This window comes from Perna viridis, chromosome 10 (genome assembly GCF_037379345.1).
Source record: "Perna viridis isolate PV_CMFRI_1.1 ecotype Kerala chromosome 10, ASM3737934v1, whole genome shotgun sequence".
Lineage (NCBI taxonomy): Eukaryota > Metazoa > Mollusca > Bivalvia > Mytilida > Mytilidae > Perna > Perna viridis.
Window position 1 is genome coordinate 6,555,153 of NC_142454.1, and position 26,755 is coordinate 6,581,907.

Consider the following 26,755-nt stretch of genomic DNA (forward strand, 5'->3'; position numbering starts at 1 on the left):
TTCGTGTTTGAAATAGTGGTGAATGTAGGTGCTTACTAGTACTTGAGGTTTTATTCCACTGAACTAAAAATACCTTATGGTTTTTGCTTGATTATCTAAGGCCTACTCAATACGTAGGTGCAAACTATGGTATTACAAATGATTACTGTGCCTACCTCCTGAGATGTCTGTATTTAGTTGTATTAAACATTTATAGTAGATTTTAACAACCTGTAATTTGTTGTTCACAGGTTTGCCATGCAGTTTACTTGTTGTTTGTTTGTATGTGTGGTTGTTGAGTTAATGACCAACTGTGTGAGGGTGTTCAATTTATTATCAATATTTTGTTTTGTGAAGACCTTTCCCATTATCTAAATATGTATTGGACAATTGACAGCTATTTACACCCCATAAGATTTCACCTCCTTGTTGCTGTTATTTGTCCTTACCTGTCTGAGTGTTGTATTCCAATTTTGCTGTTTGCTTTTCACATCATTCTTTAAAGTAATGCAAAGTCGTCTTTCTATGTGTAGTGCTGTTAGATACAGTTTTGCCCACTGAACAGGAGGAAGTGAAGAGCTGTTACCCCTTCTGGTCCCTTATAGCCTTCACATGAAAAGTATGAACCAATTTTAAATGACATTGTGATTCATCTTAAGAATTTAATTGGTAAGAATGTACAGTCCAATTTGTCAAAAATGTGCCCATAAGAAACGTGAATCTGTCAATTTCAAATTTTTTTTTAATCAGTGCAAATCTCAAACCTCAAATGCAAATTTTCATCAAATCCTTCCCAAATTTGAACCAATCACTTGAAATCTAAGTTTTGAGGATAAACTCCAGGTTTTGAAGGAGTATGAACTAAGCCAGACTAAGTTCAATTCTAACAGGTTAATATTCACTGTATTTGATGCATTTTGAATCATTTAATATCAAGGGTTTGAAGAATATAAGGCAATTTTTGTTAAAACAGCATTTTGTATAGACATGCTATTAGGCTTTTCTGTAGTTTAATTAGCCAGGCTCTCAGATTTGCTCTGGCTTTTGCAGTATTTGTTGGAGGATAAAACATGGCCACTGTTGCTATTTTTAGACCACAGGGGTGAAGTCAAAATTTTTTTCATATATCTCACAAACTATTAGATGTATTTAAAATTAAATATGACTTTCCTTTTAAGCTCGGGCAAAACTTATCTATTACGTAAGGAATAAGACTGACATAGTCTATGACTTTGGTCATATGATTGTCAAAGTTTTACTACGACTCTTGTCAAAAGACCTTTGAAACATGTCATGTAATAATTTAGTTTTTATCATACTAATACTTTGATTGCTAAGGCTCTTAGAACTTAATTCAATTTCAAACAAACTTGTGATTTTACTTCATTATATCTACTTGTATTCTAAAATGCTTCATTATCAACAGGATGTTAAATGTAGTGGGAATTGGATGTGGCCTGCAAAGTTACCAGGAGAGGGTGCAGCATTACTGGATGCCTGTTCTGCTATGTGTGAAGTGATGAAGAAACTTGGTATCGCTGTTGATGGTGGAAAGGATTCCCTCAGTATGGCAGCCCGTGTCAGTGATGAGACAGTTAAAGCTCCAGGTAGGTACAAAAGATATTGGCTACTTGAGGATTGTTTTCAGATATAAATGACTGTGGGTAGGTTGACCTGGAATAAACCAAGAAGAGGTTACAGTGTAAACTGGCCCAAAGTCTTTTATAATTAATCATAACTGCCAACTTATTGTTACACAATTTTGATCACTTGTGCAGCTGACAAGATTTATGAAGTCAAATTTGAACTAAAATTTGAACAAATTTCTTATGAATGAATGATCAATATATAAGTGATGCATCATGAACATGATCTTTTCTTTAAAACATATTTATTTGGTAACCTTTTGTCTCTTTAGAAATTATGAAGTTGTGCACAATGCATTTTAAAACAGTGGTAATGTCTGCACACAAAAAAATTTGAGAATTGAAACTTCCGAATTACAATTAAGTTTGGAGAAAATCACCACAAAAAAAGGACTTACAAACTTCTACATATTATATTACATGCACATATTGTCATAAAACACTGAAATAGGCCTTTTGATACTAACTAGTTTGGTGTTCATACTAGAGCGATGTCATATTGATGTTAATACTGGAGTAATGTCATTTTTGTGTTCATACTAGAGCGATGTCATTTTTGTGTTCATACTAGAGGGATGTCAGTTTGGTGTTCATACTAGAGCGATGTCATTTTGGTGTTCATACTAGAGCAATGTCATTTTTGTGTTCATACTAGAGCGATGTCATTTTTTGTGTTCATACTAGAGGGATGTCATTTTGGTGTTCATACTAGAGCGATGTCATTTTGGTGTTCATACTAGAGGGATGTCAGTTTGGTGTTCATACTAGAGCGATGTCATTTTGGTGTTCATACTAGAGCGATGTCATTTTTGTGTTCATACTAGAGCGATGTCATTTTGGTGTTCATACTAGAGGGATGTCATTTTGGTATTCATACTAGAGCGATGTCATTTTGGTGTTCATACTAGAGCGATGTCATTTTTGTGTTCATACTAGAGGGATGTCATTTTGGTGTTCATACTAGAGCGATGTCATTTTTGTGTTCATACTAGGGCGATGTCATTTTGGTGTTCATACTAGAGCGATGTCATTTTGGTGTTCATACTAGAGGGATGTCAGTTTGGTGTTCTTACTAGAGGGATGTCAGTTTGGTGTTCATACTAGAGCGATGTCATTTTGGTGTTCATACTAGAGCGATGTCATTTTGGTGTTCATACTAGAGGGATGTCAGTTTGGTGTTCATACTAGATGGATATCAGTTTGGTGTTTGAGGGATGTCATTCATATATTTATACATTAAAACCAAAACCATTTGCAAATTATGTTGCAAAATTGTCCCTTTAAACATCGACTCGCCTAAGAAAACATTGATTTTCAAAAGTTTGCAGGTATGATTTGTTGTTCTAACTAACAATTGAAATCAATTCTTATATTTTGATTAAAAATCAAAAAACAAAACAAAACCTAAATAAATGAAGAGAATTTTTTTGCTCTGAACACTAGAAATCAATTATTTTTACGTGGATTGATACTGTCAACATCATCAATTGATAATTAGCTCCATATGTAATTAAAATGTGTTCTTTAGTTTATTTGGATACCATTTAAGTAGTTCTGTAGTTGGGGTGTGCCTTAAATAGACAGAGTTACTCAATAAGCCAGAAATATTCTGCATTTCATTGAAATTAAGCTATTATGTTATAACTAATTTTCTTGGAGGATTGTAAGCAACTCATTTTTTACTGCCAATGGAAAAAGTAAAAAAGATTCTCTTATTGTACATCAAAAAGTCTTTAGGACCACAAATCTGCAACAATCCATGGATTATGTATATTGTGGCACAAAATTGAATATTGACCAATCAGAAACATTTGTTATTTTTATCATTTCCCTCTTCTTATTTACCGTTTATGATGTTTGGTACATGATTTGCGTAATACAATGTGCGGTATACAGAGTATGATACACATTATATAGTAGAAAGGTAAGTTAACATGATCTGAGTACCATATTCTTCTGTTTATTACATGCACCCCTTCTTGGCAAGGGAGATAAATGAAAAAAGTATGGGAAGCGAGGAAAAATCACCAGCAGAAGACCACATAAATATGAAAGGATTCCAGTAAATTCTCTGAAAAGTGTATCATTTCATCATTAATCTTTTAAATAAAAGTATTTTTCAATGTTTCCCTGCGTTTGCAAGCCCTTTATTGATTAAATACAGCGATGTATCCATCAGTCAGCTAAAATGTTTACATTTCCTGTTCGTATGCAAATCAGGTATTTCACTAAAATAATGGCTTCAAGTCCGACCATTTATAAAAAAGATATTTTAATTTGCCAAGCTTGTGTATTGATATTTGACATCTAAAAACATTTCATCAAGGGGATTAAAGAATTAGTGACAATTGGTTTCACCTTTTAAATTGATCTTTTGTTGTTTGATGATTAATTGACAGCGGGCCCCAGGACAGGTTGGCACTTCTGAAAATCATGTCTCCGGAAAAAAAAATCTAGAAACTCATTGTTTTGGTGTATACCGTGCACCTCCCTCCTGGAACAAAGAAAAAGTTGAAAATAAGTGCATGGTATACACAGAAGAATACAGTACTGTAAAAATAATCGCATAATACATGACTTCAAATTAAATTAGTTACCCAGATATATACCACTATACTATAAACTAAATATTTAGTCAGGTAGCTCAAACGATTTTTTTTTACTTACTAATAATTAGGACTACAATCTGAAGATTCCTTTGACGTTAATTTGTATGGGACTATAACAAGGCAAGGCGAGGTTCATTTGTATGAGACTAATAAAATGGCAACTATTATATGACATCAATGTAAACGTGGGAAATTTGGCCTTTGAAACAAAAAGTGTAAATTTAAGTTCGTAGGCGAAAGTGAAATATTCTTTGCCAGAAAGTGTTAAAACCATACCATGAGGTTGCATATACTGATGTGATTTTAGTTTTTAACATGGTTTAGCTCAGTGTGATTATTAACACATTCTGTTGTGAATTATCAGAAATTTATCAATGAAAATTTGTAACGGAAATAAATGTGTGGGAAAAGCATTATTTGTCAAATGGCCTCCTTGGTTTGCTGTTTAGATATATTTGGTCTAAAGGATCAGTTATTAATTAATTATCTGCCACATGTGGCACGATATATGATACCCTCTCTTTATCTGCCACATGTGGCACGATATATGATACCCTCTCTTTATCTGCCACATGTGGCAGGATATATGATACCCTCTCTTTTCGTTGACATATTGGTGAATATTGTCCCCAGCAGCAATTACACTGCATGAGTTTTCAAGTTCATTATTATACTTTATGAGGGATAGCATTCATCAATATAAATACAACAATGATTTAATATATAGTAACAAATATTTCAGACATCCTTTTTGCTTGTATAGATACAGAATATTTTTTACAACAAGGTATATTCTTTTATACCAATTGACAGCCCCTTTTTTCATTGAAAATTTTAGCGTACCCGCTAAAAGCCTTATTGACATATTTTTTTGTTGAAAAGATGTTTAAACCTTATTAAAAAAGAGAGCACTTTCAGATAATGACATGATTTTTATACAACCACAAAACATTTACTGCATATAATGGCTGTTCGTGTCATCCTCAGTAGATACTTGGTTTTCATGCTGTACCATGAATGTTAGTTATTTGATCTTTATAAAATTATATAACAAGGTTTCAAACCACAAAAGGAAGGTAGATATTGATTTTTGGGGATATGCCAACTACTGTTTTTAAATAAGAGATAGTGGCCAAAAACAAGCATTTCATAGAATGTAACTACATTTTGTATTTGAGCTTTAAGAATTAGGGATCACAAGGGGGCCAGAATCAAATTTTTATCTTTTTTCGAAAGTCTATTCACAAATATCAAAGCTGTATAAAGTTTGTATGGTGTGTCTATACTTGCCCCAACTGTTCAGGGTTTCCTCAGCAATTGTATCAAGCAGTGGCCCATTGATGGCCTTACTAGGGAAACAAATTATACATAGATCCCATAAAAATGCATGAGAAAAAGCAGTGCCTTTTGTTATGTGCCAAACATTGATTTTTTGTAGAGAACTGAATTCTTTGGCTGCTGTGGGACCTTGTAAGGCTCCTTTTTTGTGACTTTGTCCTTACGCAAAATAAGGACTATGCAAATCACTGGTTGAGCTTGGGGTAAAAAAGTTTTTTTTAAAGGCCTGGACTTGGGTCTGAAGAAAAACATTCAATTTACAGTTGTATTGATAAGTTATTGAGTAAACTTTTTTTCCCAGTTTGATGATTTTTGAGGGAGTTTTATTGAGATGTTTAAGCGATTTTCAGTATACAGCTGCTGGTATATGTTTAACTTACCTAATCACTGTAATTAATTTCTGTTTGTTAATTTTTAACCAGAAAATGCCTTATTTTGATAACTTTTTCACAGCTTAGGTGGAGGCATTTGTGTCATACTTACGTAAGACTTTTCTTGATGGATGGAAGGTCCCTTTCTTTTCTTTTCTTTTCACGACAAACTCATGGGGCATATTGATTTACCACTGTCTGTCTGGGTTACACATGATCATGGTTTGTTTGGCTATCTCCTCGTACAGTTTTTGAACTACATCTAAAATATTTTACGGGATATTTCTACACATGATGAAGGTATGCATGGCCTAAGGATTTTGATTTTTCGTGAAATATTATCGAAATTGGTGATGGTTACACTTGGTCATTTTACTCAGAAATAGGGCTAATATGGCTTGTATGGCTATCTCTTTCTGTAGTTTTTGAACTATATCTAAAATATTTTTTGCAGGATGTTTCTACACATAATGATGGTGTGCAAGGTCATTGGATCTTGCTTTTCATGAAATATTAAGGAACTAATTGATAGTTGGACCATGAGTATCACAAGTCTTGGAAGGATTTCTGAATCTGCAAACCATGTTTTCATACAAAAATAAACATGTTCTTATTTGGCAAATTCATCATTAGTATCTTACAGACACATTTGTTTTATTAAAAAAAATTACTACTAACAAATGAAGTGGGGGCTCCTGTGATAAACAGGGCTTCTAGTTTTTCTTTGGGTTTTTGTTTTTTTGTTTTTTTGCCTATAGTGTTTTCATTGTTTACTTGGGATGTCAGTGATATCAAAGCCTGAAGTCTTCTAAGTTGCTAATCATCAAATATTCTGTGCCACTGATTTTAGCTTGCTTTCAACATCCAAAATATCAAGAATGCGATATGCTCTAGAATCTTGTGACTTCCGCTAGAATGTTGGTTCCCTTTTTATGATTACTCTTTCGTAACTGTGATGACCCAAATGTTTTTCAATCAAAATATCTGGTTACCAGGAAGTGTGGGTAATGTTTTATTTTTTTGGTCGTTCTATCATCCAGCATCCTAGACCACTCCGCCAGCTGGGCAATATTAAAATATAGCTTTCGCTGGCCGGGTCATTTCTCCATATATGATTAATCTACGGCTGTAACTTAGTACACGATGGATGGTAGTAAGGGACAGTTGTCTAGGTGTTATTATGTAGGATAGAGGATCAAATTAACGATACATGTCACAACAAATCAATATTACACAACGTCTCAGAATGTGGTCACTCTATTTGCTACACTGCTTCATCTGGCTGAGTGGTCTAGGGCTGGACTTTGTGCAGGTGGTGTTGCCACAGATGTCACAGTGGTACAAAATCGAGTCCCGTGGAGGGAACGACCAAAAATTTGCTTTACACATGTATGATATCTAAGTACCAGACTTTATAAAAATCAGACAGGAGGTGATTCGTGCATGAATTTACTGAACTCAGTTTTATTTCTTGTTCAGAAACCGTTATAGATAGCATAACCAGTCTTAGTTTTTCAGTTGTGGGTTGCGCTTTCGAGATAAAATTTATATAGATTGTACATGAAATTATCACTTTGCAAGAGTTATTATTCTTGATTTGGTTGATTTTAGTGGGAAGTTAAAGTTTGCAACCCCTCCCCCCACCCCCCCCCCCCAAAAAAAAAAAAATTTCCAGTATCAAACATTTCACTTTTTTTTTGTCTTTCTATTTGTATATCATACTGTAAATAGGCAGATTTTTAAAGAATATTATAATGAGGATTTGCTGGGTTTAACAGTTTGTGTGAGTGTAGATTTTGCCCTCAGTCATCTTTACTATTGAAAAAAATTAACATTAGGAATTTTCGCAGATAATTTTTTACCTCCAATGTAGCAAAAATCTAAGGTACATAGAAAGGTGAAATATGTCATATGATATCAATTTGGATGATTCATATGTGAAACGACAATTCTCATTCTCAGATTTTCCCAGACCAAAATGTCACAAAACACTTTATCATGTGATCCTAGATTCCTCTTTTTAGGGTAAAAATTCTGAACCTAGCCTTGACTTGCTGACAAGTTGAACTAATTTCTGACAATGTATTACCAAAATTGCTATCTGTTGGTGTCACTTTCTTGTCAAGTTTCAAGCTCCTAGACATTCTTTGGAATTATTTAGCCCATAACATAGAACTCGCCTGCAAGTAGGTACACTTCTCAGGAGTTCAAAAGTCTGATGTAGGTAAATATAAGCTATCTTTTTGTACCGTAAGCATGTAATAATACAGTACACATGCAATAATACAATTATCTCACCCAGCCTGGTGGATATCTTAGTCGAATTTTTTAAAACTTTACTCCAAAAAAAACTATAGATCATGTTCAAAAGTGTCCAAAAAATTGACAAAATCCTATTAAGGGTTATTCCATAAAATTGTGTCCTTGGGCCAGAACACACATGATATTTAAGGGTACCACCAGCACATCAATATTAAAATGCGATACATTTGTCTTGTAAGAAAAAATTATTTTTACCCCCCCCCCCCACCCCCCACAACACATTGATAAATCAACTGCATTCTGCCCCCAAAGACATTTTTTTTCTGGACTACCCCTAATATCTAATGGGAAATTAAATGCCATCTTTCAAAATTTATTAACCACAATTTTTGATAAGTAGTATTATAGAGAATAGTAAAGTTCTGAAGAACGGCAAATTATACCTAGAGTAAAATTGTAATATGTCTGAGAAAATGGTTTTAGTCTCAAGATATTAAAGAATTTGAAGACACAACAAGAATAAAAGGTGAAAGGCACTTGTAACAAATCTAGAAACTTTTCGAACATAATGTTGTAACAAAAAAAAAACAACTCTCTCCTAATCACTTTTCTGAACAAATTCTCCTTCAGTACCTACATATTCTATTATTGAAAATTTATGAAGCCCATTTTTCTAAGTAAATAAAACTAGCTTAAATGTTAAATTATTTATTGCACTTTTCAGGGACCCTAGTGATATCTGTATATGCTGGTTGTCCTGATATAACAGCTACTGTGACTCCAGATCTAAAATGCCCACGAGGTCAAGGTAAGATGTAATGGCTACTGTAACCTCAGATCTAAAATGCCCACAAGGTCAAGGTAAGATGTAATGGCTACTGTGACCTCAGATCTAAAATGCCCACATTGTCAAGGGAAGATGTTACAGCTGTTGTGTCCCCAGATTTAAAATGTCCAGATCCACGAAATTTTTTAAAATTTTTCTTTAATCATGATTGTGAATGGGATTTCACTAGTGAACCGTCACTCTGTTTAGAATAGGATCTTCAGTTTAAATTGAAATTTAATTGTTAATGTTGTTTATTTACAGGATGTCTGTTACATGTAGACTTGGGTCAAGGTCAACATAGGCTAGGTGGATCTTCCTTAGCTCATTGTTATGGACAGATAGGGGACCAGTCACCAGATTTAGATCACCCAGAAACATTTGTTAGTGCTTTTGACGTTACACAGAAATTCATTAGAGGTAGATTTTTTAGAAAAAAAATATTTGATTACCCTGCAAACCAAGTTTAAAACTAACAAGAAAAAAAAATAAAAAGAAATTGCTGCAGTTATCTTTGTCATTGAAGTTACGTGTAGATTGTGTTACTGTGGTTTTATTTGATTTGTTAGGTATCAGTTTTCGTGGAAAAAGACATTTCGTTGGTTACTTGAACCCGTGGTATGTGGGTCAATATAATAAAAAAAAAAAAAATGATGATTTCTCTGCAGTTCTGAAAAAAGGCTTTTATAATAAACATTGATTAGTTATTTAATTAAACAATAATGGGTGACAGAATGTTGGCTGCTCGATATGGCTTTTTTCTTCATGATACATGTACAATTCTGTAATTTAGATATTTTAAATCTTTCTATCTGAGTTGATTTTCATCCACATAAATAAATTTTCTTTGAAATCTTAATTTCATGGTTCCTTTCTGCTCAGAAAAACCATGGAAATAATTACTCACCAATTGTTTTTATTATCACTTTATTTCTAGTGAGACCTCATTAAACCTTGCTTTTATGGAAGTGCTTTTATTGTGACTGTTGAATTTAAAAAAAAAATGTATCATTAGTAACTTTGGAAAAAATAGTTTTTATTGCTTAATATGATTTGTCACAATTTTGGATAAGTACAATGTATCTTATGAATTATCTTGAAAGGTAACCTTTCGTAATCTTCTTTTTTTCTCTTTTTTGTTGTTGCTAAACTTGAAGGCTGTCCTGTTAAAAAATTGTCTGTCTTAGACAGATAGCCAGGTAAATATTTCATACTCGGGAATCTGATGAATTACATGTCATTTAGATACAAATTAAAAAAAATATGTATCTAGTTGGAGCTGATAGATGTAAGAATGCAAAGTTTTAAATGCATTCATCATGTCTTTTCATCCTTAAAAGTTAAATAACTAATTTCAGGAGAGAAAAGAAAATATGACGAATTTTTTACATTAGATAATGCGAACATTTCTTGAAGGTGAAATGTAATTTGAAGGATGTGACTATTTTTTTAACGGAAAAAGGCTTTGTTTTTCAGACAGGAAGATTGCTGCTGGGCATGATATAAGTGATGGTGGACTGGTTACTTGTCTACTTGAAATGGCATTTGCAGGGAATTGTGGGATAGATATTGATATAACGTCTGATACTGGTATGAAAAGAACATCTTGTCTATGATAATTCATAGATGTTAACTGTCTAATATTCTAAAGTGGGAGATATCTCCCTCAAATTTTCTCAAAGCTGGAGATTTGCTGAGTTTTGCTGAGTTGTACAAGTGTTTTGACAAGAATTTAAGTAGTTATACCCTTCCCCCCCACAAACAAAGTTTTTTTTGGGGGGGGTATATAGGAAACACCCTGTCTGTCCACATTTCTTGTAAGCACAATTTTTCCTAAACCACCCAAGGGACTTCGATGAAATTTTATAGAAAGGTTGGGTATTATATGTAGATGTGCATGAAGGAATACAATTACTGTTGGATAATAAAAGGAGGTAATCCAACAATTTTTTTAAGTCCATTTGAAGTGACGTGTCTCTTAGTGGGCTTACTTACAGTTTTTCTAGTTTATTTCAGTTTTAAGCAGAAAATTCAAATGAGATGGGAGAAATTCCAATTTTGCTTTCATTGGTCCAGTAGGATTGTGGAAGCTGATGATAACATACAATAACTACATTAGAATCAAAACCTAGATTTCTAATAGAATTGAGAGTTTGAAAATGCATTGAAAAAAAAAAAAATTCTACCTTAAAACTTTTTTCCCTGTCATTGAACTATTCCATCGGTTTATAATACAACTGTAACAAGAGAGCCTGGTGTGGAATTAACAAAAAGTCGTAACTGTGCAATTGATCGTAAATGATGACGTCACAATACTATTTTAGGTTGTGACATCATTACTAACGATCAACTTTACTTTTATGATTTTTAGATCAACTTGCTGAAGACCATGTGAGCTATTGCCATCATTTGGTGTCCGTCATCGTTAACAATTTTTCAAAACTCTTCTCCTCTGAAACTACTTGACCAATTGGATTCAAACTTGGTATGAATGTTCCTTGGGGTATCCTGCATAGAACTGATGTGGGGATTTTTGATCCATCGAAAAACATGGCCACCGTTACTAAAAATAGAAGATAGCGGTCAGACGGTAGTTTTTTGCATATATCTCCAAAACGGTTAGGTTCAGCCAAATTCTGACATTGGTTAAAGTGCTCAGCATGATAAGATCTATCTGTGGTCAAATTTTCATTTTAATCTATGGTCGTTTCCATTACTTCACATGTTAAAAAAGTAATTTTCAAAGTCTCACTGTGAATTCCCAGGACAAATGACATCTTAAAGTTGCATACCGTTGCGAAGCTTGGAAAGCAAGGCTTCCAAAATCAGTATGCTAATGGTACGATGATGGTAGAAATTCTTCACAAAATTTACTTGAATAAATAATACTGAAAATCCACATTTTTACCTGTTCTGCTAACTGACAGCATGGAGGCAAATTACTCACACATGTAAACAATATTCACACTTTTGTAGTTAATTACATATATGATTTTAAAGTACACATTCTTAGCTTTATTTTGATTACTTTTAATCATAATACACACAAATAATGCACTTACAATGCATATGTCTAGGTTCAGTGTGTTTTTTGTACTACATAGAGGGGTGGCCATTTGACCCGGAAGTGGTTAGTGAGACCTATAAAGCCATGTTGGAGTTATTGCCCTTTTTCAACATTTTTTGCTATTTTTTGTTATTTCTTTCAAAAATCTTCTCCTCTGACACTACTTGACCAATTGGAACCAAACTTGGATTGAATGTTCCTTGGGGTATCATGCATAGAACAGATGTGGGGATTTTTGATCTGTCGAAAAGCTGGGCCGCCGTTACTAAAAATAGAACATAGGGGTCAGACAATAGTTTTTTGCATATATCTCCAGAACGGTTAGGTTTAGCCCATTCTGAAAGGGGTAAAAGTGTTCAGCATGATGAGATCTATCTGCGGTCAAATTTTCATTTTAAATCTTTGAAGCCATGTTGGAGTTATTGCCCTTTTTCAGTTTTTTGCTATTTTTAATGTTATTTCTTTCAAAAATCTTTTCCTGTGACACTATTTTACCAATTGAAACAAAACTTGGTATAAGTGTTCCTTGGGGTATCCTGCATAGAATTGAAGTGGGTTTTTTTGATCTGTTGAAAAACATGGCCACTGTTACTAGAAATAGAACATAGGCATCAGACAGTAGTTTTTCAGATATATCTCCAGAACCGTTAGGTTTAGCCAAATTCTTTCAATAGCTGAAATGATCCTTATTTTTAGGACTTTCTTATAAGAGTTTTGCCCTTGACAGGGGAAAATGATAGGTTTTTTTTTTTACAGTTTTCAGCCAATGTCTTGAAAACTACGTTAGATTTAGACTTTCATTTACTGAAATGATCCTTATGATAAGTCCTATCAAAGTCAAAATTGTCAACTTCTTGTTTAATTTATTAACCTTGAAAGGCAAAATCTACTACCTGGTACAATGCAGGTAGGTTGTCCTGCCACACTTCCTTCGACTCTGTGATTCCATTATTGACTGTTTAACACTAGCTCAAACAGCTATCTAGGCCATCATCACCACCAAGGATCAATCCCTAGACCAGTTGGTAGTGGCCAGCTAATGAATCAATCCTTTATCCATGTCAATTAATTGGCTACTTAAATTCAATACCTGCTAGAATCCAAACAGGCCATCATGCCACAAAAAATTAAAAGCATTAAAGCTTTTTATACTGTGAAAATGGGGTTATATAGTGATAGGGGTGTCTGTCCTTCCATCTTTACTTCCTTCATTTAGGCAGAGGGGTAGCCATTTACTTTTCCTACACCACTGAATGGAATTCAGTGAAACTCTCACTCAGAATTGTCATTACATATTCTCATTGGGCACCTCCTTATTTTTCATTTTGATTCAAATCAATTTGGAGGTTAAAAGGTGCATGATATCAAATGGAAGAATGGGGGGTATCAATTTAGTGACCATTGCTCACAGTTTTTCTAGTTTGTTTATTTTTTTGAGGGGGGTTAAAGTAATAAACCCTTTCTTCTGTCTGTCTGTCTCTGTTTCATGTTCCTTGTCAACCCAACCCTACCTAAACCATTCAATGGATTTTGCATGAATCAAGATACCAGATTAATTCAAAGGGGAATAATTCAACCTCATTGTATACCAACAAGGATATCACTTAGCACTTAGTAAGGTCACAGAGTTTTAGTTTTCCTTGCTACCTTAATAAAGCACCTTACAGAAGTTTGAAAATCAGAAACTTCAGTCTTTTTTGGAGTCAGAATGTTATATCAGAGTTGGCAGGGTTTCCACGATACTGATAAAAGAGGAAAACCCTAAGAATTTTATTAGAGGTGTTCAAGGCCCAGAAAAGGCCTGGAAAATGTGTTAAATTGTAAATTGTGAATGCTTCTTGAAATGGGAGCAAAAAAAGTATTGATTACTTCCCCTTGCGTCTTAACCATTTGTCCCTCCACTTTCCTACCTGAAAAATGCCTTTTTTCTCACCACGGTCTATTTATGGGGCAATTTTAGTTGGATGAACCACAATGACCTTGCTCACGTCTTTATTTGCAAATTGAAGGCAATGTTTGATAATTATCACGATGGCCAAATTAAAAAAAAAACAAACAAAACAAAAGTAATATTTTGTTATGAAGAGGCTGATATAATCTGCCTTGGTAGGACTATTGCATACAACTAACAAACAGTACCTCTGAACAGTTTAATGATTGGAACTTTCAAAGCAAATCATACTGTGGTGATTTCGTGGATGTGTCTCCAACTTACTGGAAATTGTGTGGCAGAGTTTGCCATTCTTATGGAGAGATTATACCACTGAGATGTACCTGTGAAAAGAGTAGACTTTTGAAAAAAAAAGCCTCTTGCTATGGTTCTGAATTAGACCTAAGGCAGCAAATCTGGCTCTTTTTCCTTTGGCTTATGGGTATCTGTTTGGTTTTATTATGCACAGTATACATGTACATTTAGATTTAAAAAATTATAAAGTATATGAACACAGTGTCTTGTCTTATTAGCCAATATTTAATATTGCATTCTGCCTAAGCCAGCACTCCACAGTTTAATTTAGTTTTGCACTTTTAGCTAGGGATGAAAAATGGCATTAATGGAAACTGGTGGTTGCTATAGTGATAAAAAATGAAGGTTCTATTGTTTATAAAACATTTTCCGAAAAAGGGGACTTTTAAAAGTATTTTGCAGTGTTTCATATATTTTCAATGTTGAAGGGGCTTTTTTTCAATGACAATTTGACTTCATTGTGAAAGTGAAAGTAAGTCAGTTTTTTACCATGCTTAATTTGATAAGTGGATTACAAAGTGAAATAGCTAAAAATCTAACTGGCGATGCCCATATGAGGAAGGGGTTTTCCAATGAAAAAGTTTTGACAGTTTCTGAGCATGAAATAAAAATTTTAAGATACATTGAGGGAAATTTGACATTTTTAAACCTTTTTGTTGTGGGTAATTTTTTTCCAGAAAAAGTTTAGTGCATTTTGAATTTTTTGGCTTGAGCTATTTCTAGATATATAGATTTACAAATACTTAACAATTTTTTAAAGTGATAAATGTTACAAAGCATCAGATTACAAGACCAAAATTAGGCAGTTTTTCAGTACTGTGGAGTGCTGGCTTAGCCAGAATTTGAAGGAACTCATTCCCAGTGAAACTAACCTTTGCCCTGATAAGGCCGAAGTTTTGCTTGGCGCTAGTTAACAGGTTACCATTCTTGGCCATCAGGATTCTATCACTCAACATTAGGGAACGGTGATGCATAGCCACCCAACCCTCCCTTTACAATTTTATAAAGAATATAGAAAAGAAAATGCAAATGGAAAGACGCTTACCTTTGAAAATTATTACGTTGTTCAGAGTCAAAAGTTTGTGATCATCCAAGAAGCAGCAACATATTAATTAGCATCAAGAAATGAGAGTATGGTTTTTGAAGTATGAATTTCGAAGAACTGTAGTGGTCTATATGGAAATCTTTTGAAATCTATAGATTTTCAATATTGTAGGTAAATGGTCTTAGTCACATTGCAGTCAGAAAATTTCTTTATAGTGGTCATCTGAGGGCTAATAAAGAAATGAAAGCTGAGCATCATGTATAGAAAGCTCTTAACAGTTATGTCAATACAAGTCAAATCCTTAATTTTTCAGTGGAACTGACATAGTAATTACATGATAAACATTTTGAACAGAACAACAACAAACCAATGACCAGTGTTCTACAGATGATTTGTCTGTTCAGATTAAGTGGGCTTAAAGTTTCATAAAAAACATCCTGGAAGTATGCTGGAAAGTCATGAATTTTATGACCCGAATACAGCATGATTGAGACATAAATCTACAAATGTGGGTAGCATCTAACTATATTTATCTTGAGAGTGTTGAATACCTCCAGATTTACACCACTGACACCAGTAAATCCTAGTTTTGACCAATTGTCTTGCTGACACAATTTATCATGTCCTTACTTGTATTTTTGTATTATAGATGGTGCCTCATTCCTTGAATTATTGTTTGCTGAAGAATTGGGATTAGTCTTGGAAGTCTCAAAGAATAATGTACAGGAAGTTCTAGATGCTTACTCTGCAGTGAATGTACCTTGCTCTCTGATTGGCCATTCTGCTAAAGGAACAAAAGATGTTAGTATAAGGTCTCATCACTAAAAACATGACTAGCTTCTTACTGTTCTCTCAAAACACACCACCCTAATTTTAACTTCTTCACCGCGATGGAATGTCAAATACACAATAACGAGAGTGCCAACCTGTCCTGTGCATTGTCATTTACTTATCAAGTAACAAAAGATAAATTTCAAAGTTTATTTTTATTACCGTTAAAGACATAGTTTAGCGAAGCCCCTGATTTGCATACAAGCAGAAAATGTAAATATTGAGCTGATATGTTTAATGGATCTAATACATCTCGGGATTTTAATCAGTAATTGCTTGCAAATGCAGGGAAACATAAAAATAGTTTTATTTAATATATGAATGATGAAAGGATGTGCATTTCACAGAATTTACCAGAATCCTTTCACCTCAATGTGGTCTTATGCTGATGATTTTTCCTCGCTTCCCAATGTGTGTTTTACACAGAAACAGACTTTTTTCATTTATCTCCCTTGCCAAGAAAACGATGCACAGTTTACCCAATTGTGCGGAATACATGGAAGAATACAGTTATTAAGAATAGAACATAGGGTTCAGAAAGCAGTTTTTCACATATATCTCCAAAACCATTTGGTTTATCCAAATTCTTTCAGTAGATAAAATGATCTATATTATTAGGACTACAAAAGTCTTCAGACTCCTTGTTAGACTTACTGTGCTTTAAAGGGGAAAAATGACTTCTTTTTATAGTTTTCAGTCAATATCTTGAAAACTATGATAGATTAAAAGAGCTTTTCGGTTGTTGAAAAGATCTTGAGATAAGTCCTACCAAAGACTTCTTGAGTCAAAATTGTTGGACAACTTCTTGTTTAATTTATTGCCCTTGAAAGGCAAAATTCAACAAGGTGAGCGATTCAGGCTCCTGGGAGCCTCTTGTTAAGGGTCAGGAAGTTTGAAAAAGAGAATGAGTTCAGTGCATCATTTAATTACTGACCAAATAAGTTGTTATTTTGATTTGAAGTGACATATTGACCTATTGACCTATTTTTCAGGTAATGATAATGGTGAATAAAAAGGAAGTTCTGAAGGAGAAAATGACTGTTCTGAGAGACATCTGGGAGGAAACTAGTTTCCAACTGGAGAGATACCAGACAGATGAGTGCTGTGTGCAGCAGGAACAGGATGGATTGAAAGAGAGGCACGAACCTCCTTATCACGTTCCATTTGAATCTGAAATCATCAGCTTTGTCCCAAGAGGTAGACCAGAAAGTATGTTATCATAATTAACACACAGGTTTGTTTTTCACTCAGTTCTGGTAAAACTTCTCTCTCAAATTTGGAATGGAGGTCATCAAGATCATTTTTGTTCTAAAACCCCTAAGTCCAAATATATTGATATGATACATGGGTTACATTGCCTTAGTATTACAATGGTACAAGTCATAAGGAGTACCAGTAAGGGACTATTTCTTTTTTTTTTTGGGGGGGGGGGGGAGGGGGGAGGAATTACACCAAGTCTTAACTTATTGTATGTTTATACTAGAAGTCCATAATACATGATTTCTGAGATTGTCCAGAATTACTGTATCCAGACCAAAATTAATTTACATATCGTGACTTCTGAGGGCATGAAAATGGGATGCCTCAGATAATGCCTTAATATTTTGTCAATGTAAAAAAATGTTATAAAAGTGGCATCTTCAAAACAAATAAAAAAATATGTTGACAGCCCTTCCAAGTTTTGGTGTGCTGTGCCATATTGCACTGCAGACACTAGGAAGAAGATTAAGGTAGAATTAAGGTACCATTCTTTTGGTGTAACTATGCCTAAACAAAACATTACAAAAAAATGTCCTTAGTAAACTCCATCACAAAGAGAAATCACATATTGGAATACTGTTATACATTTGGCTTATTGGAACCTGCATCAGTGTAAAAATATTGAATAGATTCCAGTTTACATATGATCCAAGTTCTTAATGAGACAACCCTTGAACTCTTTGGAATCAGCTTTTTGACCATTATTGGTAAGAAGCCATTGAATTGATCAGTAACAAGAGAATCAGTACCTAGAGAGAAGTTTTTTGTCACTACTCTGTTTTGTACACCTGGTAATAGTATTTCTTGCATGAACCCACATTTTAAATACTGACAATTCTGAAATTAAGTATTACTCAGTCTTCACAAAGTCTGTTGGTCTGCAGATTAAGCCAACAATATTGGGATTGGACCTGAAGAAACTAGTTTTCTGGTGGTCCTGAAGTCAGGTTTTATTCTTGAGCTTAAAGGGAAAGACCACCTTTGCATTAAGTTTGGCTCTTATGATAAATCATACCCATGTAAACAAAAATAAATAACCTTTAATGCAAAATGCACTTTTATATAATGCTCAAGGCTATGCAAAGTTCTAAATCCTTGAAATAAATGTGGATAGCCATCTTGCAGAACTCTCCTATCTGAAGGAAGATCATAGCCAGATTTTATTGATTTTTACCAATAGCTTCCAATTGGCTCGTGACATCACTAAGTCAGTTTAGTACTGATACAAGTACTGCAGATAATGTGTAAGCAAAGAATATTCCCTAAATTTTTCTACGATCATGTTTATTTAATCACCAAAACACGATGACTTGTGAAGCTTACGATTGCACGAATGATAAAAGAGAAATGTTTTAAAAGTTTTTTTTACCAGCAACACAAACATTCTTCGGAAGTAGCCATACGATTTTCCTTACAAATACTAGTCATCTGACTGCAAGTCCCCTTGTTCGTCGATGATGTCTGACATTTGCTTATACGTGTTGTGCCTCAATCTCTTCTTCTGTTTATTTTGGGTTGAAATTATAGGGGAAAATTCCCAAATTTGGAATTTCTTCGGACATGGTAATCAATTACCTTTTTACTTTCACTTTACAAACCGACTTTGTGGTATCACAATTCAACCGGTCATGGTGGCACCCATAGGCGCGGGAAATTCAAATTTCCTAGTTAATTGATTAATTGATTTATTAATTAAGAAAAGGAAATTAATTTGTTTCAATTTAATTTTTATGAATATTTAACAGATTACTTTCGATATTTATGACGTTCACTACAACAAGGTCTTTCTCTTTAATCTGGACAGAATTTTTGGTCCAGTAATGGCTGCTCCAGTCCAGAATTTCTTGAATATTTGGTGGTCCAAATATCCACCATTCTTTGAAAGGACTTTGTGAAGACTGTATTACTAACAGGCAAAATAAGATTAAGATTTTACTTCAGTGTAAATGCATGTATTTCTAATTGTAAATATTAATATTGATAGATCAACTGCAGTGTTGATTTTATAAACAAAAAATGATTTTTAAATTTACAGTAACAAATTGTGTATTTTTATTTCCCCACCTTTGATTGAGTTTTTAGTTAAACCACTGTCTGTTCTTCTGTTATGACAGATAAATAATCATCATGAAGCAGTCAGCTGATCAAGGCTATCAGTGATGATTGACAATGGATTCACCATTTTATTGACAGCCAATCATTTTTAAGCTCACCTGACTGTTGGCCATGTGAGCTATTCCCATCACTTGGCATCCATAGTCGTTTCGTCATTAACAATTTTTCAGACATTCTCCTCTGTAACTACTGAATGGATTTGGATGAAACTTCGCTTGATTGTTCCTTAGGATATCATTTTTTACTTGTACAACTTGGAAAATCTTCTTCCCTAAAACCTGTTGAGACAAAATTTAATGAAAGTTGGCATAATTGTTTTAGGGTATCCTGCAGGAACGGATAATTTAAGAATTTTTCATTGGACAAAAAACGTGGCCGTCAGTACTAAAAGTAGAACATAGGGGGTCAAAATGCTTTTTTTGCAAATTTTTTCCTCAACTACAGAAGAATAATGAAAATGAAAGCTACTTGTAAGATAAACATGATATTCTGAGTTGACTGGAAATATTTAAATTATTGTTTAGGCGGCCATTTTGTGTCCATTTTCACCAGTTGCACAGAATCCCACAATTTTTTGTGTCTTAAGGAAACATTGTGTTCTAAGTTGAATGGTGATGATGAAAGTTTGCTCTGGGTGCTAATTTTCTTTACTAGCTTCGATTTCAATGATACTTGGTTTATATTATCATGGTCTCCTGAGTTGAGTGGTGATGATAAAATGTTGTATAGCCTTGGTTTAACTTCATTTTTTGTTCTTTTTCTGCAAATTTATACTGGGCTAGTGCCTCCTCAGACTAAGTGGAATAACAGGGCATAGGGGGACCCATGCCCAAACTTTTTCCAGAGGTTCTTAAAACACTTTGATGGCATTTCCAACATTTTACAGTGCCTTGGGTACTCCGATGAACTTGCAGCTTTTATCTATATATGCTCTTTTTCAGCATTTTTTGTCAGACATTGTAACAAAGCATGATAAATTTACTTACTTAGTTAATAAGCCATGGTTTGACAGGTGAGCAATTCAGGCTCTTCAAGAGCCTCTTGTTTAATGATATCTACTACACAATTAATTGACAAACACTGTAAATTTAACAGGTACAAATTGTGTAGAACCACATGTATAAACAATTATAAAATTACATGTTTGTTTATTCAAAAAGTCATTGACCTCCCTTAAAATTTTCAATCGCTTCTTACATTTTCTGCATTTTCAACGGTACAGTATATTTGTCATAAGTTGTGTTTGTAATAGTTTTTGAAAATACTATTCTTATTAATTAGTGATGATTTTGAAAATAAGGTAGCTATGTAAAATTTTCAGAAACATTGTACCTCATGATATGCAGAAATGTAAGTAAACACTTACCCATGTTTATTCTAATCATTGGTAAGATTTGGTATGGATGGCCAATTCATGGTAAGATTTGGTATGAATGGCCAATTCATGGTAAGATTTGGTACGGACGGCCAATTCATGGTAAGATTTGGTATGGATGGCCAATTCATGGTAAGATTTGGTATGGATCGCCAATTCATTAGTTAGGATGTTATCCTCTTCACTTCTATCTTAGCTTTACTTCTTTTGTCTTAGAAATGATTACATATAAAATATTTGGGAAGGTATTCACAATAAAGTTCTATAAGTAATATATAAATATGTTTATGTTTTTCAAATTTTTTTCTCGAGTATTTTAATTTCAGAATTTTAATTAGATTTGGAGGAAACCCCCACTAAAGGTGAATTACTGAATTTTTATGGATTAATATTTTATCCAAAAACACTATAAAATACCTCTATATTTTCTGAGTAACTTGTTCTTTTATGGAAGCTAATACATCCTATAATTATTGTCCAAATATGTATGTACCGGTAGTTCATATAAGATTTTAAACAAAATAGGATAAAATTGGTTGGTATTCTTGAAATTCCCTTATAAATACATGAGATATTCTTGTCCTATTAAAAGTCCTTATTTTTACCAGGTGCCACTTGAACTTGAAGGCCTGGAAAAAAATTAGTTTTCTATTAAATAGTGATTCACTGCATAACATTTGTCTCGATTGTGATATTGAGTCATCTGTTATCAGAACCAAAATATTTACACAATCACAGCACTATCAATTAGAAATATACAATCTATTTAAGATTTTGTAGGAATGTATTGTAATACATGTATTATAATCCTTGTATCTTGGTTCTACACTTTTTATAAAGAAAGCTGAGAACACTTGATATGTTCTATTGCTTTTTTGATATTAAGGAGGACAAAATGGGTCAGGTCATTTCTATGAACTTTATGACTTAGATAATCTTTTGTGTTGTATTCTACAGTTGTGTTTAGATTTTTTAATTTGGTTTATGTTTGATAAAATTGTAAATTTCTTGAAAAAAATTGGGTTGGTCGAATATTGTGATGGTATATAGTAGTCTGATAGGATAACCCATCACTCCGGACCTAACCACTCTTTAATGGTGTCACTGTTATTTAAATGTTTGTAAAAATGTTCACAGGGTTGGGTAGGTATCTAAGTGTCAAACAATAGCAAATAAATATTTTCCATATTAGTGGAGTACAGAATGATATCTAAATAGAAATATTATAATTTATTCTAGTAGTTTGTTATGTATTATTTCTGTCTTATGGCAAGAAATTGATTCATTAAGACAATTTGAAATACTGTCAAAGGAAGGTAACTACATTCAGTGTTTCTCTTGTTTAAACCAAAGTTAATGTCTGTCTATTTTTATCTATGAACTAAATATAGCTTTTGGTTTTCCAGTACAGTATTATATGATTATAACATAACCAAAAATAGATTTAAAAAGGATAATATGTCCATTGTCCAAATTTATCTTAGTTTGATTACTATGTGAAAAACTGCATATCAAATTCAGTAAATTTTATCTTGGTATGAATAAAGAACACTTCTAAATTTGCTGTACTTTCAGAACTGGGTTGCTTCCCAATTTATTTTGATATCATTAAAGCCATGATTAGATTTTGGTACAAACTTTAGAACGTAGGTGATACATTTCCACTTATATAGAGTCCCAAAAAAAATTATGAATTGAATACTCCATCTTGGTACGGAACAGTCCTATATTTACACAAGAATAAAGTTGGTTTTAAAGAATTAACACAAGTTTAAACTTCTATACAAAAAAAAAAGAAAAAAGAAAAAAAAAAAGAATTAGAAAACCAAGAAGGGAAACTTTGAAGTCATAATAAATTTAGAATGGTCTTTGGACTTTTTTTAGCAACAGAGGAATTTCTCAGATTGCATATTTTATTGCACAAATTATAAATTGAAAGTGGTCGGTATCAGGGTGTTCCTGAACAAAATAAGACTGTGCCTCAGGTGTACATCCTCTGAAGTTGATAATGTAGAACATTTTCTATTCTCATTAATGACTGCTTCTCCGTAAAGGATATCCATACAAGACATAATTAGTAACACATGTTCATACTTGAATAAATTAAACCAGGATCAAAAATTATTCTGGCTTTCGAACAATGGAAATGTTGAAATTCTAGCCTCTATTGCTAATTTGATCTTGAAGAGTAAATATTAAAAGTTTTGTTGTCATTGTCTGACTATTTTACATGTGGTATGAGGTGGCATAATAATTTAAAAAAAAAAAAAATAGGTGTTTATTATGCCCTGTGGTATGAGGGTTTCCTTGTCATTCTATATATACATATTTATGCAAAACATATAAGAATAAATACTTGTGATAATATGGAAGAAACATTGAAATCTTCCCTTGATACCACTTATACTTTAGAAACATTATATATATAATAGTTGTATTCTGAGTTTGAGGCAAATGAAGGGATTAAGTCCTTACTATGATGTAGTCCTTGTTTGCTAGCAAATCTATTCTTGTCATTTTAAGTGACTTGTATTTCATGTTTATTTTTGATGAATCATGATAATTTGTACTGGCAACCATGCCTGGTATGAAACCCTTTAATTTGCTTGTTCTTCAATGATATTTATGAAACGTGCACTCATGTTAATAAAAACAGAGAGGTTGAGGCGTTCATTATATTTTTAACTATAGTATTTCAAATTACTAGAATTAAATATAAGCAGTTATTAGTGTACAAAATACAAATGCTTTATAATTAATTGAATGAAGATAATCGATAAGGTCTACAAAATCTCCATTGTGTCAAAGTTCTGGAATAACACCTAATCAGAATATTTGCCCTTGAAAATTGAGACATGTTTATTTTTTTTTATATAGCCAATATCTTGAAAACCATAATCTATAGAGAAAAACTGACTGTCTTTAGTTTATTTTCTTAGTTCATCTTTAAGAATATGTACTCTGAATAAACACTGTTTTTTATATATATATATAAATTAAAAAAAAGGTTAGATAGGACAAGTTCTTCATCATTTTAATTCTAGAAGGTAACTATCGATAATATGACAACTTACCATGAAGTAATTAAACATTAATTTGTGCAATATAAAACTCAATATTATTCTGTAACAAAAGTAGCATGTCTACATGGTGTTTTTACAGTGAAGAGATACTGTTTGATATCTTAAATGTTCTTTTTCCTCCATTTCTTGAAGGTATTCCTCCAATAAAGGTGGCTGTTTTACGTGAGGAAGGGAGTAACAGTGATAGAGAGATGGCAGCTGTACTTCATATGGCTGGGTTTGAGGTCTGGGATGTTAACATGCAGGATTTGTGCTCAAGGAAGATAACTCTCGATTCATTCCATGGCGTTGTTTTTGTAGGAGGCTTCAGTTATGCTGATGTTTGTGGGTCAGCTAAAGGTAATTACTTAACTGCTAAAAGTGTTTTGTTTTGTTAGGTGCAGTGTTAATGAATAATTGGTAAAAAAAAGGGGGGGTAAAATTTCTTAAAATTGCAAATTTCATGCTCAAAATGTGCATTTTAATCTCCAATTTTTGTGGAACAAACATAATGAACCTGCCCATGTGAATCCACTACTGGTTACAGACAGTAAATAACAAACTATGTACTTGTCTTGGTTTAAAAGTTATGCTGTCATGGTTATGATTTCTTTTTGTTTATGTTAGGATGGGCTGCTACAATTTTGTACAACCAGAGTATCAGGGAGCAATTCTTAAAATTTAGAGAGAGGACTGACACCTTTAGTTTGGGTGTGTGTAATGGATGTCAGTTGATGGGGCTATTGGGATGGATAGCCCAAGATGAAGATCAAAAAGGTAGATACATTGTATGTATATACGGTCCATTAAAGTCAATAATGTTCCCTTTTATCCACACTAACTTTGTGTAATAGAAAGAGAGATGAGTACTTTAAGAATTTTTGATTTACCCACCCTCCTTCTCCTTCATCACCTGTAGATTGTATATAGCCCCGTGCAGATCCGGGTGTCAAAAGAATAGAGCTGCAGCAGCACTAAGCTTGTCGTAAAAGGTGACTAAATAGTGCTACGAACCCTAGCCGGGGGCTAGGGCACTCTGCCCACAGAGCAACTGGGTTGTGTGCCCCAGGTGGAGGAATGGGGTACCCCTGGTGTGTTACATGCTGGGGTTGTCAGGCTATAATACGGAAAACCTGACCGCAAACCATAGTGGTACACCGTGTTGGGAAAGATGCCACATTCCTCGCACGTTAAAGAACCCTACTGTGGTATTCTCCCGGAGTAGGAACCATAGGGCTCCGCCACAGGAGGCTAAATTGCCCGACCCTACCCACCTTTCCCTATTTCCAGTGGCAATCAAAATTTGTCGACCCCATTGTCCTTGTGTCCCATCCCTTTTTCATTTCATCATCATTTCATGTTCATTTTATCATCAATTTCATGTTCGTGGTCTGAATATAGCTGAAATATTGCTGCTCGGACGTTAAGCCCCAACAACAAACAAACGTGTTGTATATATATTGTATGTATTGTCTGTGATGGGAATTTTGTTACCCTCTTTCTAGGCCAAGCTTATATTATGTTGTTATATGTATAAATTTATCTAAATATTTTCTTTTTTGGATTTTATTTATGTTTCTATAATTTTTTTTATGACTTCTGTACAAAAATTTTGAAATTTCTATAAGTGTAGGTCTGCTTTATTTGAAGGGGGTTGGCATGAAATTAGGGTCTAGATTATTTAAGTGTATATATTTTCACATTGAGAAATAAAACAGAGGAATATATAATCAGATTTGTCAGTTGACAGACTGACTGGGAATCAACATGGATTAATCTTAAGTTGTAATTTGGACTCTCAGTCTAGTTGATAAAAAATACAATGATCAGTATCTCAATCGGATTTCTATAAACATATCATTTCATATCTATGGTTGTATTCTGCTTCATTTATTTTTAGGATATTTTCATCATTTAAAATCATTTTAAATGTGTATGTTTGTAAATAATTTGTGTTTGATTTTAAAAAGTAAGGGTGACAGGTCATATGTTGTGATGGTGTATATTGTATAGGATAAACCATCACTTTGGACCTTGCCAACTGTATGTGTAATTCTGATGTATTTAAAGTATCAAGTACTGTGAAATATTTCTGGGTGGTAAAAAATATTTGCATAACAAAAGGAGAAGATGATGCAAAGAGACCAAGCTTCAAGTTCTAAAGAACACAATACGAACACATTCTTTTTTATCTTACCAAAATTTAGGACATGGGTCATTTGGTTCATAGTTGAAAGAACAAATATCTATGTCAACTTATTCTTTTGAAGTTTACAAAGATCAAGAATAGAAAATAGCTGATGATTACTGGGTTTATCATATACTGTGAAAGTACTATTGTTCATGGGATACCAATTTTCGTGGTTTTCATGCGTCTGGTAAACCATGAAATTTGGTTCACAATGAAGTGGAAATTTCAAATTTGTTGGTGTAATAGAGTTTCAAATCAGTGAATTCAGGAACCCACGAAATTGTATTTTTCCCTGAACCACGAAAATTGGTTCCCACTAATAAAAGTATCTTCACAGTAGTCCTGCCATTTATACATACTCCAGGGGTTCAAATTATTTATTGGAGATCCAGGGTCCAGGACCCTCAATTTCTGACTTAGGGCTTTTCAAATTTTTATTTCCTTGGTCCTGGACGTTTAACCCTTTTCATTAGATGACACTTTATTGAGGACTTTTGTTTTTCCTTAATTAGACCATTTTGAATTTGGAAAGG

At 33.5% G+C, this 26,755-nt stretch overlaps 1 protein-coding gene and 1 long non-coding RNA gene across 7 annotated transcripts in view; one reads left to right on the forward strand and one right to left on the reverse strand.

Moving 5' to 3' along the window:
- Positions 1-26,755, forward strand: part of LOC148604305 (phosphoribosylformylglycinamidine synthase-like) — an 83,247-nt gene that overhangs the window by 50,670 nt on the left and 5,822 nt on the right. For 5 of the 6 annotated variants that reach the window (XM_088547970.1, XM_088547972.1, XM_088547974.1 and 2 more), the window contains 8 exons: positions 1,406-1,586; positions 8,930-9,013; positions 9,296-9,451; positions 10,508-10,621; positions 16,038-16,189; positions 17,212-17,428; positions 24,185-24,391; positions 24,659-24,808. In XM_088547970.1, coding sequence (XP_088404096.1) covers positions 1,406-1,586; positions 8,930-9,013; positions 9,296-9,451; positions 10,508-10,621; positions 16,038-16,189; positions 17,212-17,428; positions 24,185-24,391; positions 24,659-24,808 — 1,261 coding nt within the window. Of the gene's footprint in view, positions 1-1,405; positions 1,587-8,929; positions 9,014-9,295; positions 9,452-10,507; positions 10,622-16,037; positions 16,190-17,211; positions 17,454-24,184; positions 24,392-24,658; positions 24,809-26,755 lie in introns of those variants that run through there. The other variant, XM_088547976.1, reaches the window with a different exon arrangement.
- Positions 260-16,149, reverse strand: LOC148604308 (uncharacterized). The gene is made up of 5 exons (XR_015915797.1): positions 16,019-16,149; positions 14,238-14,372; positions 6,056-6,205; positions 1,449-1,653; positions 260-585 (listed from the first exon to the last, which is right to left on the reverse strand). It is a non-coding gene; the product is annotated as an uncharacterized LOC148604308 (long non-coding RNA).